Source organism: Gadus macrocephalus, chromosome 7, assembly GCF_031168955.1.
Source record: "Gadus macrocephalus chromosome 7, ASM3116895v1".
Lineage (NCBI taxonomy): Eukaryota > Metazoa > Chordata > Actinopteri > Gadiformes > Gadidae > Gadus > Gadus macrocephalus.
In genome coordinates, this window is record NC_082388.1 from 23,742,767 (window position 1) to 23,755,510 (window position 12,744).

Below are 12,744 nucleotides of genomic sequence, written 5' to 3' on the forward strand. Positions count from 1 at the left end.
CTTTTAATAAAGATAAGTAAAAACAAGGAAATATTAAAAGATTAACACCCATCTTTTCATCATGACATATGTTTCTGTGCCCTATTTAAACATATTTAATCAGATATTGGGAGGTCAAAGCAGGAGAGAAAAGGCACGTGTTATGTAACCGTCCTTCCCTCATCGTTGTTCTTGCTCGCTATAAAGCCTCTAGGCGGGGCCGGCCCGGCCAAAGCAGAAAGCTCTTGGCCAGCGGTCTTATCTCGTTAGGGCGTTATACTGTCCTGTGTCAACAGTGTCCTGGTGGAATTAAGAGGGTTAGCGACTCCTGAGTCCTGCTCTTTGCTTCGCTGTGCAGCCTGAACACGGGCCAGCTCGACAAACCAGATGCCGTCCACATCCATGCACCGGCCTTTGCCTCCTGTCCTCTTTGTTCTGTACCTGATATTCTTCTTCTTCATGTTCTGCGTTCTTTCTTTCTACTCCATCACCGCCAGGCTGAAGTAGACGGCCGTCCGCTAAACCAGTTGGCCCAGAGGTCGGCTCCGAACGGGGGGGCCGTCCTAAGAAGATCCACGGGCTTCCGCTTCCACCGAGCGGAGAAGAAGCCTGACCGACCGCTGAGCCGATTTTGGACCCCCCTGATTTTGGACACTTTGGGGCAGCAGGGTGTGACACCTCCCTCCCTCTTTGTGATCCTGCTCTGCCTCTCCACCCCTTTGAGGCTGAGCCATGGGGAACCACGGCTCTAACCTGGACGATATCCTGGCGGAGGACATGCACCACTGGTACAACAAGTTCATGAGGGAGTCCCCGTCAGGGCTCATCACCCTGTTCGAGCTGAAGGCCATCCTGGGGCTCAAGCGCATGACTGAAGACGCCAACGGCTACGTGGACCAGGTGTTCATGACCTTCGACATGGACGGGGTGCGTACAGTAAAACCCCTCACATGCATGTGCACATGTGAGGGCACATGCATTGAGTGCATTTGTATGCATTGTGTTTTCTGTGGTAAAGAGAAAGCCATTGACCATAGACCATGGACCTAAAAAGCCATAGACCATAGTTTTACCACAAAGTCTTCCCTTTGTGGTAAAACTATTGTCTATACATTTTTAGGAGACCTTTTCATGCTAGAGCCTACATATGATCACTATGTAGGCTCTAGGATGAAAGGGTCTCCTATCTCATGCATCTTCTTCAGGAAACCTTGAGGGGACTCTGGTCCAATATATGCGTACCTTCTCTAGTTACCTAGTAACTATTTCCGTGGTTAAGTAGCGCTGAGGTGGCCAGGTTAGGAGCCGTGGGCTGTATAAGTTTAGCTCCGGAGGGGGTATTCAGGTAAAGCAAGATCTGTGAAGGACAATGCATGGGAAGTCATGACCATGACCATGTATGTATAGAATAAGGTTAGGAGTCCCAAAGCCAATTTAAGGTCACCTTCCTCTAAGGACTCTGTGTCATTTAATTGTTTCTTAATTGTGTTGTTGGTTGGGTTCTTAGCCGATTGGAATTGATCGTTCATGCAGGATGCACAGCTGGTTGACTGCATGTGAAGGTTAGAGGGAAACAGAAGAGTGGCAGATGTGAACAAACTAAGGCTCTCAGAGAGGGGGACTGATATTGGCTAAATGGTTGATTGGCTTACGGCACAGATAGCAAATCCTGGAGCCTGCTGGGCCACAAGAGTAAGTCGATTTTTTGCTGTCTGCATGTGTACCTGCACACACGCACAACCCATACACGCCCCCCCCCCCCCCCCACACACACACACACACACACACACACACACACACACACACACACAAACTTGCAGTACTAGCCAAGGGCAGTGATGTACATGCCCGGTTCATCAAGGACACTTCTACTTGGTGAACCACAGTGACCATCGCACAAAATCATAGCAGAAGTGTTGCTGCATTTTGCATATTGAAGGACAGACAGACATACTGCAGGCCAGCAAAGGCATCAGTTGACAGTAAGGCTGGACCAGGTTACATTAATACTTTTTATACTTTCTTTTAATACAGTTTTGTTGGGGTGAATCTTAGATGAATATTTAAGTATGGGTTAATTACTACACGTTAATTGTGATGATCCGGGAAACTATTCATACAAACGCAAAGGAAACAAATCATAATTAAAAATTATAAATAACCAAAATACTCCCCGAAATATTGTACATGGCATGTTATGTTTCATGAGTTGTGGTAAGGGCTGGTTGGTTGTTGGTTGCTAGGGGAGAGAGCTGTTGCCACGGGTCAGGTCAGTGACCCTGACCCTCTCTCCGGGACGAGCAAGAGCTTTATCATATATTATAATATATTCCATTCGGTTGGAGCTTTCATACAAAGTTTCATACAAAGCCTTCCAATATGATGTCCTCAGCATCCCTCGGGAATGGAAGCCCTAACCCAGGCAGTGCCGTTCTCCAGCCTTCAATAGAAGATTTGCAACACCCAAGAGGACCTTCACCGCCTCTGGCAGACATTTGAGCAGTGGGAATGTTTAAGCAACCTAGGAAAAAGTCAACGGTGTAACCTGGTGTAATCCTCCATTCTGCTAAAAAAAATCCATCTGCAACCTACCGTGGAGCCACTCCGCCCTCACGAGCGTTTGTGCCTACCTGCAGGCATCTGTGACTGAGATCCTTCATCTCAACCGCCTAATCTGCATGCACTGTTAAACGCTTTAGAATACAGGGGGGGGGGGGGGGGGGGGGGGGGGGGGGGGTGGCAAACCGGGAATCCAGATGTTATAAAAGAAAAATAGTAATTATGTATATTTTATACTGATATCATTTTTATTATCAACTAACCTCTTTATTGCTTTCTTCTCCATCTCTCCTCAACTCTCTCTCACTCTCTCTCTCTCTCTCTCTCTCTCTCTCTCTCTCTCTCTCTCTCTCTCCCTCCCATCCACTGTCTCTCCTCCACTGTCTCTCTTCCCCCCTACTGTCTCTCTCCCCCACTCCTCACCCTCTCCCGCCCACTGTCCCTCTCCTCTACTCTCTCACCCTCTCCTCCCCCCTATGATCTCTCCCCTCCCCCCTACTCTCCCTCTCCCTCCCCCACTGCAGGATGGGTACATAGACTTTGTGGAGTACATAGCAGCCATCAGCCTGATGCTGAAGGGAGAGATCAACCAGAAACTGAAGTGGTACTTCAAACTGTTTGACCAGGACGGCAACGGAAAGATCGACAGAGATGAATTAGAAACCATCTTCTCGGTAATAGCCTCATAATATCAAAAGTAGACTACAAACTGAATACAGCCGCACACATGAGTGGCTGTCTAGACACAGATCAGGATATTTATTGCCCTTAAATCACGTGGTCATGATGAACACATCAAATAATTAAATATATGTGTGTGTGTATATATATATATATATATATATATTGTTGTTGTTTTTTTTGGATACATAATATAATCTATTAATGGACAGCAAATCATCAATCAGTCAGATGTTTGATCAATCAGGTTGGGTAACACACAGAAGGTTGTCATTCCGAAATTTTTATAGAATGGTAAATTCCGTATGTTATCTTTGTCTAGATCTAGATTAGTTTAGATCCAGAATCTCAAACAGAAACATACAGAACTCCCCTGCCCTGACCCTTCAAGATCAAATTGGACCAGGCTAAACTGAATTAAAGGAACTCTTATAACCTGGATGAGCTTATCCAATCAAACAGCAGGAAAGGCCTCTGCCTAACACTTCCTTATGGGCGGGTTAACCCCATTGGTTTGGATGTCATTCCAGGATAGCGTGACTGGCCCTGTAAAATAGTCCTAAAGTGACACCATCCCATAGAGTGTTGGTGAGAGGTCTCTGGTCTCCATGGTAATAAGATAACATGTTTCTGTGTTTACCCCACCTGGAGTCTTCCCAGCCTTTGCTCAAATTCTGTCCCTTTGTCGGTCTGTCTGACTGACTGTCTCTCTCTCTCTCCCTCTCTCTGTCCAGGCCATCCAGGACATCACACGGAACAGGGATATTGACCCGGAGCAGATTGTTTCTGTGATATACGAGAGGATCGACACAAGAGGAGAAGGTGAGAACCAATCACTTCCATCACAGACACTCAGCTCTTCCTATCACTTCACTGATACACCAGAGACTCATCGATCCAAGTCTTTGAATAGTTCACCAACAATTCACAACAATGCTGCTGCAATTGGCAGTTCTAAATAAGCAAAAAATATATATATCATTGTTTTATCATGACATTAGCAATTGGACACTTCCGCACACTTTTTATCGTTACATAAAACCAATTACTGAGTTATGCCAAAATGAGTTGTAAATGGCTGGGTGGCTCATAACCCCATCTCCCCCCCCCCCCCCCCCCCCCCCGCCCCCATCAGGTGAGCTGACCCTGGAGGAGTTCATTGAGGGAGCCAAGAACCACCCTGACATCATGGAGACGCTGAAGACCATGATGGACCTGACGCCCGTCCTCATCATCATCATTGAAGGACTCTAGAAGAGCTGAGAAGGCTGCTGGGTGCACCGGCGGACGCAGGCTGAGGCAGGGCAAGAACACAGAACACTAACCAGAAGTTCCCTCTCCCATCAACCTTCCCAAGGGACTTCGAAGCCCCCCCCCCCACCCTATGTCTAGTTAGTCCCTTCCATGAGGAAGCCTGACTTTTGGTGTTTAGAAGGAGGCCTGGGGACATCGTAAAGGACTGGGGTTGACGTCGGAAGAGGTTTGAGGAAAAAGGCCAGAAGAAACCTGGAAAATTGGCAACGTCAAAGGCAAATAACAACAAATTCAACAGTGACTGGCTTCAGACCTACTGTCCTGCAAGTTGAAGAATTTCCCCATGCTACTCTCTCAGAGCAAGCCAAACAATCAAAGGGGGTCATACCAGTGTTTTGAATTAGCGATCACAAAGTCCTAGTGAAAAGACCTAGTCTGGCCTCCCTCTTTTTGTGATGCTTTTTCTTAATGCTTGTTTCCAGACAATGTATTTTGTTGTCCTATTCAGTATGCAAACCCATTTTCAATTGATAGCTAAATGTCATTCGATTGTCTGAATCCGACCAATCCAAGGGCTGCTGAGCACAGCATTCAGAGGCAAACTGTGCTCCGTCATACGAGGTGACCAGGCTGGTGCTGTCTCTTATCCTCCTAACGCTGTAATAGCCTTAGCAGACTGAGCCAATAGACTTCCCTCCTAGCAACGCGGGGAGCTTTTTATAGGCAGGACTTCTCCCCACACAGCTCAGGGGAGACGGAACGTGAGCGGTGTACCGCAGGTATACTCACAAACGTGCAAAATCAAAGAGACTGGGAAGGACAACGAAGTGAACTCACGTGTAAAGAAAGAGCGCGAGCACACTGGCAAACTGAATCCAAAGCTCAAATCAATGCGCAAAAAGAAAAAGGAGCTGATTCAATTGAGTCACTTGAGTTGGTGTTACTTTCCCCCTTGTCCGTTCCATAGAGCTGACTTGCACGGGATGGGCTGATTATGTAACCTAACAATGCGGTTAGGCAGCCTAATCCCTCCAAAGAGATTAGGCTTCTTCAGCGGGCAGCAGTGATCCTGTCCGGGGGGGGGGGGGGGGGGGTCATGGTGGAACGACTCCTTGAGGTGCTTCCCTTATCTGCTGGAACTGTAGCCTTCAACCATTCAGTGTCAATCAATATGCTTGGATGATTTTGCTGTCAATTCTATGGACGTTTTTCTCACATCGACAACGTATGCTCTTAAAGCATTCAAACACTCGACACAACTTTGCTCTGATTGCTCAAGCAGTAAATACGCTGTATGCAGTTGTACAGACCGATAAGAGGTCAAACGTTGTGACTCTGACATGCTAGACCGGGGGTTGGCTTGCAGAGGTGGAATCACGACAAAAATCGGAAAATAAGAGCACAAGAATTTCTATTAATCAGTAATAACCGTGCTTGAACCAAGCTTTAAACTAGCACTAATAAATAACTCTTCCTCTATCTAACTTACCTCCCTTTTTATCGATCAGATTATTGATTGATATTACCCTGCCCTCACTTCTCTCTGTGGATTGCCTGGTGCACATAGTTTCATGTTACATATTACATTACGGGAACTTGTTTGACATGGACTAGTGGCTTCTGTAGAGGATGAGTCAACGCATGCATTTTCTGTCTCTTGCGCAAGTTACTGAAGGGGAAATGAGCCGTGTCGAATACTGAAGGACATGCAGACGGAACACGAGAGATTGAGTCGTACGTCACCCAGATCTGGGGCAGCCAACCAGCTTAACCTAATGGTTAAGCGCTACACAAAAGTCAAGAGGCTTTTTTATTTTTTTTTACAATGCAGCCTTTGTACCGCTTGAGAAGAGAAAGGAGAAATGAGAAAAGGGAGTTATTTGTATGTTTAAAAACTGTGACGTCAGAGATTGTCCAAGTAAGATGGACTGTGTTGTTTAAAACTCTGCGCATTAGGTTCATAGTAGTCATTTTAATGGTGGATTTTAATGAATCATGCTCTGTGTTGCCTTACCAATAAAGTTCATCAAGAATCTTCCAATGTGTCGGGTTATTTCCTTGAGAACAGCTCTAACCCCATGGTCTGTCCACATTTTGAATGTGCAAATGTGTATTTATCCCCCTCCTCACCCCTTCTCCAATCTCTGCAAGTCACAACACAGCAAATAACTGTATTGATAAAAAAAATACTCACAAGAAACTGTATCAAATAGCATATTTAATCACAAAATTGCAAATATAAAATTGATTCTTAGAAATGGCAAATAATTCTAATTGCCTATCATTGATCCATCGTCAACCACTGGTCCTTGATATGCTTGAGGATTCGGTTGCTACAGCAACACCAAGTCCCATCGGATTCATGAGAATTCTATACAAATTATGTACAACACTACACAATGCATGTATGTTTTTTAAAGAGAACTAGATATTTTCGCTCACAGCAGCATTGTTAAAGACGTTTGGTTTTTTCAGTAACTTCCTGTGTCAGAAGGGAGACGTAAAGTCGGACAAACGAATAGGAGACGCCCAGGGCGCAGTACACGGATGTCACCAGCAGGGGGACGAAGGGCAGGGTCTGCTGCCACGGCGACAGAGGAAAGACGACCTCGCAGAGGACCTCCACGGCGACCAGGCCCAGAAGGTAGAGGGCTTCCAGAGGATGAAGCAAGGAACCCTCTCCACTGAGGTGAGACGAAGCAGTAGTAAACCATCAGATGTACAATGTAAGGGACTCTTTCATTTCTTTCTAAACGATTTCATTTTAGCAATGAGTTCCATACCATATAAAGGATATTTATTTATTAATCTATTTATTTATTTATTTGGTACCCTCACCTGTATATGAAAATTAAAACAAAAGTAATCATATAAATATTAACTGACTTTGTATACATCCATTTAAAATAAACTTATAATAATAAAGTGTGACTCACCTGAAAAGGTTTCTCAAAGCAGTGAAGGAGTAGATGGTGAACAACAGCATCAGCAGGACCTTAATGGGAAACTCTAGAGAAGGACAGCACCAGCTTGTTCAGTAACTGATCACTAATATATCATATAACCTTTGAATACTCAATTAGAGTGTGGTTTGACAGGTCTTGCCCAATGTTTGAAACAGGTTGAAACGGGGTGAAAGGTCTTCCCCACTAGCCGTTGTTTAATGGAGCCAGGATGGCAGCAGCAGCAGCAGTAGCCAGGTGGCAGAGGGACGTACCTGCTGGGGTGAACAGCAGTGGGAACAGGGAGTAATGGCCCGTAGTGGCCAGCATCAGGAATATCCCAGCATCCCGTCTGCTTTCAACAGCCAGGATACTAGAGGAAGAGAAAGACAGTTATATTCCCGATCCCATATAGTCTTGCGTGGGGATTTTGTTTCGTAGAGTGACAAATGTTCAAATGATAACAAAACTGGGGTTTCAATTTAACACATAAATATAACAGTTCAGGGTTGTCAATAAAGGCTCAGTTATGGTTCCATCAACACAACGCAAGGACCAGACGCTTTGACGTAGTTGTGAACCTGGTTTGGTTCTGCGTCGGGTTTTAGCGAGCGGACCAATCACAGCCCTTGCTGCCGCGTCGCCTCGACGGAAGGTTCCATTTTTTTGGGAGGCGCACGTCAGGCCTTTGCGGTGGACGAAAGGAGGGACCGCAAGGACGTACGGGGTCCGTAAACCCTCTTGCGCTGCGCAAAGTGGAACCATAACTACGCCTTAACACTGTACTAGAGCTGGTAGATTATGGATCCCAATCACGACTATTTTGGTCAATATTGAAATCCCGATTATTCAAACGGTTATTTGTTGAGTTTGAAAACATGATGTATTTATTCAGTATGTCTCTCCCAAAAACACTTTGTTACTGATAACTTAGAAAATTTCGTCTTAAAAAAATTCACCAAAAATGGTCCGAAAGAAAATTTTCAAATGTCAATCAAATTCTACAAAACAAACAATTTAAATAATTAAAAAAAATACAAAAACTTGATTATGTTAATTTTGTGATCTTTTGGCGCTAGAATTGAAAATCGAGATTGCAATTCGATTGATTGCTCAGCCCCACGCTGTACACTGATGCCCTGGGTGTTATCCATGCTGTAGGGCGGGTGTGTAAGGCATGACCCCCCGGTGGACGCCCGTGTTCCCCTGTGGCCGGAGCCTACCTGAGGGGCAGGACGGCCAGCAGCACGGCCTTCTCGTGAACGTGCCAGCTGAACATGAAGGAGGCCAGGGCGCACTGCACCAGGCAGCGCAGGAAGCCCCGCCCACCGCACGGCCGCCGCCACACGCACCACAGGGCCGGCTGGAGGGGGGGGGGGGGAGGAGAGGAGAGGAGAGGAGAGGAGAGGAGAGGAGAGGAGAGAGAGAGAGAGAGAGAGACACGCAAATATATGATAGCCGACCAACTATCCCTGCAGCAGAGCATCAAAGCTGTCTCCAAAACATAACCCTCCTACCTCGGATCATAAAAGAGAAAAGATACCACTTTGAATGCTCTACCAACACCCTCTCCCTCCCCTCTACCTGTCCCCGGTCTTGACAGCAGTCAGCCCCCACCCTCCACCCCGCAGCTCACCAGCATGGCCAGCAGGGTGCAGAGCAGCGCTGCGGGGGGGGCCACCGAGGGCAGCACCGCGTGCTGGAACTCCTGCACCAGGCCGCCCGTCATCGACGCCTTGGGGAGACCGGCCACGTCCAGCAGCCCCAGACGCACACCTGACAGACAGACGGACAGACAGACGGAGAGACAGAGAGAGACAGAGGGACAGACAGAGAAGGACAGCGAGACGGACAGACAGAGACACAGAGAGAGACACAGACAGAGAGAGAGACAGAGGGACAGAAAGAGAGCGAGAGAACAGAGAGAGACCGACAGAGAGACAGACAAAGACAGATAAGTAGAGATAGAGACACAGACAGAGATACAGACAGAGAGATGACAGAGAGAGACCGACAGAGAGACACAGACAAAGACAGATAAGTAGAGATAGAGACACAGACAGAGATACAGACAGAGAGAGGACAGAGAGAGAGAGAGAGAGAGAGAGAGAGAGAGAGAGAAAGAGGGACAGAGAGACAGCGACAGAGAGAGACCAGCGACAGAGAGACCAGCGACAGAGAGAGACAGACAGAGACAAAGAGGGACAAAGACAGCAGAGAAAAAAAAAGGCCAAGTGTCTGGTTTCGTATAAACTGTTAAGAGAAGTTGTCCGGATACAGCTGAACCATAGCCTCACCCAACATGGACAGGGCCTTGTCCAGGACGTTGTAGAGGGCCCAGAAGTTGGGGGCCCAGTAGGCGTGGCAGAGGCCCCTCTTGAAGGGGAAGAGCCTGGACAGGACCTGGGGAAGCTGGCCCTGGAGAGCCGGGGGGGTAAAACAGCCCACCGCTGGTAAACCACACCGTGTCGCCATGTGCCTGAACGCATTTCGATTACCGTTATCTGGTTACCATGGCAACGAAGGGCCCGAAGGACGCCGCGGTGACGGAGAGGACGACGGCCCCCAGAGACACGAGACGGACCGGGCTGAAGCTCCTCCATCTCAAAGAGCTGTCTGGAAAAGACGGGCCGGGGTCGCAACATTACGATAAAGAACAATGAGAAAACCAATTTCCTGACAACAAAAAAGGAAAAACCTAACCTTGAACTAGAAGACAAGGCTTTGGTATACATGTGTGTGCTCGTTGGAGGTTAGAGCTCGTCCTACCTGTGTTGTCCTGGGTGAAACAGAAGCATCTCAGCAGGTAGATGCCATAGGCCGGAGCCACATACAGGTTGATGTGCTTCAAGTTGAGCACGATGGAGAACCACAGCGCCCCCTCCAGGTGCCTGGCCTGCAGTACAGGTACGGGTGAAGTTAAAACCAGAGTGCGCTACTTACAGAAAGTATTCATTTGTAAGAAAGCCTGTACCGCTAGCTTTCACAACATAGCCGAAGTATCAATCTCAATGGGCGCGGTTAAAGTAAGTTTAAGTTAAGGTTGGTGACACTACTAATTCATCTCTGTAGGCCAAGGCTACCACTTATTATGATATCAGATTGATTCAATATTAGTAAGGCATGCCCCAAGGCCTTTGTGAACAATGCAGTGTCATGACACCCACCTGTAGATGCCGCGCCACTGAGAGAAGCAGGAAGCCGAACAAGAACCCGTTGTACTGGAAATGAATATCTGTGGGAAACGTTAAAGCTACCAACGTTATACCTGGGGACACCATCAAGATGACATGTATCTTCAGCTAGTTGTATTCAAGGTTCACCTCTCTGATCGGGTCATTTAAAAAAATTAACACAATGGGCCCGACATGACATTTGGCCACTTTCAACAATGAGTAACTATTGACAACAGACTGCATGTTGTATGCTGTTTTCAGTTGTATTTTGTGTTTTGACGTATTATAACACATCAAAAAGTTATAATACAAAACCATCAAATTGATGGACAACAGGAGTCCTTATTTGACTTCTAATTATGTATTAAAGGTTATAAGGTGTGCATTAAGCATCAAAAATGTATGTTCCATGAAATCCATTTTAGACAGCAAAGTGGGGAGGGGGGGGGGGGGGGACTAGCTATGAGATGTTATTATTTTCCAGACAAGATATTTGGTAGGTGTGTCCCTCTGTGAAGTGTTACGAGTATTTCACATTTATAGACACGGCTGTCCGTCCCTTAAGAAACAGGAGGTTCCTGCTCCTATGGCCGTGTGTGTGTGTGTGTGTGTGTGTGTGTGTGTGTGTGTGTGTGTGTGTGTGTGTGTGTGTGTGTGTGTGTGCGTGTGCGCACGCGCCTATGGGGGTGTAGGATACGATCAACGATGAAGAGGCCGAAGTTCCACAGCAGAAGCACAGCCAGTACGAAACACGGACGCCTCAACAGGTCCTTGGCGGCTTTCTCTTCTCTGACAGTAGTGCAGCACCTGAGGGGAGAGGCAAGAGTCTGAACAATGATCCCTGATTCCTGTCCATGAACATTTTTGGATTCCTCAATGGGATATCTTTCTATCGGAGCAGCACATAGAAACAAACCCAGTGTAAGTAACAACCACTGGTTGAGTTGGTCCCTCAAAATACACGTTCTAAGACTCACTCTTTCACAGCGTAGATGAACACCAGGTCGGCAAAGACGACGGACAGCCTCTGGAAGAGAATGGTGGCGGGGCTGGCGTAGTTCAGGTTCTCCACCACCAGCATTCCCCGGTCGAAGTGCACCGCGGCCTGCGAGAGGCCGTACTCGAACCAGGCGAACAGCGGCGGGTAGTCCAGCGTCCATTCAGAGGTGTTCTGGAAGAAGGGAAACAAGGCCAACAATGCTTCTGTAACATAGAATGGCTCCACTGGCCACAGTGGGCATCTATAGTATGCAGCTCACAGATGTGTCTTGTTCACAGGTTCGGAAAAAGACAGCTGAATAGACAATCTCAAGTATTATCTCCTGAGGGGCTCATGAACTGCTTCTGTTGTTGTACATAGTGTGTCACAGAGACTATGCTATTCCATATAAGACCTGTCCAATAAAATAAGTTGTTTTTCCTGAGTGATTTCCTGTACATAAATAAATGGGACATAGTATTAAGCCGGATTCAGAGTTGTTGAATGGTGTGACTGACTGCCTACATTTCTTGAGCTGCATATATCATACGATAGCAGATGCATATCGAGTTGGGTTGTACTGTGAATGTCTTTGTGTATCCCAAACTAACCTCGTAGTACCACCTGGATACCGGTAAGCTATGGGTGATGGCCAGCCAGTTCCTGTGTACTTCGAAGTCCGTCGAATGACTGGAAGACAGAGTAAAGTCATGGGTAAATACATAAACAATTAATCAACAACATTGACATCTTATTCGGCCACAGTTACACCAGAATGTATGCACAACAAGTTGTAAAACACATTGAACAGAATGAAGGCGGTAACCAGGTCTTGTTGACGTGCTAAAAACACTGTTAACTGTCAGGCAAACTGCATTGACTACATCTCAATCCGCCCTTTCAAGAAACAAATACAAGGGTTGAATATGCGAAGAAATAATTTAACTCACTATGCGTTGATAAAAAGACACTTCAGCAGAGAAACTGCGATTGCTAGAGCAGGAAACCAGCCGGAGCTTTCCACGGGCGCCGCCATGACAGCTACGTCATCATAGACAAACACAACTTTATTGTTCGTTGTCGTCGTCTCCGATGACCTAGCGATAAAGCTCACTATTACCTTCTTTCATTTGGATTTGAGGCATTATTGTGTTCTAAAACACACCCGTCTCCG

At 46.7% G+C, this 12,744-nt stretch overlaps 2 protein-coding genes across 2 annotated transcripts; one reads left to right on the forward strand and one right to left on the reverse strand.

The window, feature by feature from the left end:
- Positions 1–204: 204 nt before the first annotated feature.
- Positions 205–6,508, forward strand: guca1d (guanylate cyclase activator 1d). Its single transcript, XM_060056099.1, has 4 exons — positions 205–906; positions 3,063–3,212; positions 3,954–4,041; positions 4,355–6,508. The coding sequence occupies exons 1-4, from the start codon at positions 712–714 to the stop codon at positions 4,471–4,473; spliced, it is 552 nt and encodes a 183-aa protein (XP_059912082.1). The 5' UTR covers positions 205–711; the 3' UTR covers positions 4,474–6,508.
- Positions 6,509–6,674: 166 nt separating this feature from the next.
- On the reverse strand, positions 6,675–12,656 carry alg8 (ALG8 alpha-1,3-glucosyltransferase). The gene is made up of 13 exons (XM_060056042.1): positions 12,521–12,656; positions 12,182–12,260; positions 11,569–11,762; positions 11,289–11,398; positions 10,583–10,650; positions 10,185–10,311; positions 9,928–10,031; positions 9,713–9,833; positions 9,052–9,191; positions 8,639–8,778; positions 7,691–7,788; positions 7,410–7,482; positions 6,675–7,157 (listed from the first exon to the last, which is right to left on the reverse strand). The coding sequence occupies exons 1-13, from the start codon at positions 12,604–12,606 to the stop codon at positions 6,926–6,928; spliced, it is 1,572 nt and encodes a 523-aa protein (XP_059912025.1). The 5' UTR covers positions 12,607–12,656; the 3' UTR covers positions 6,675–6,925.
- Between the last annotated feature and the right edge of the window lie 88 nt (positions 12,657–12,744).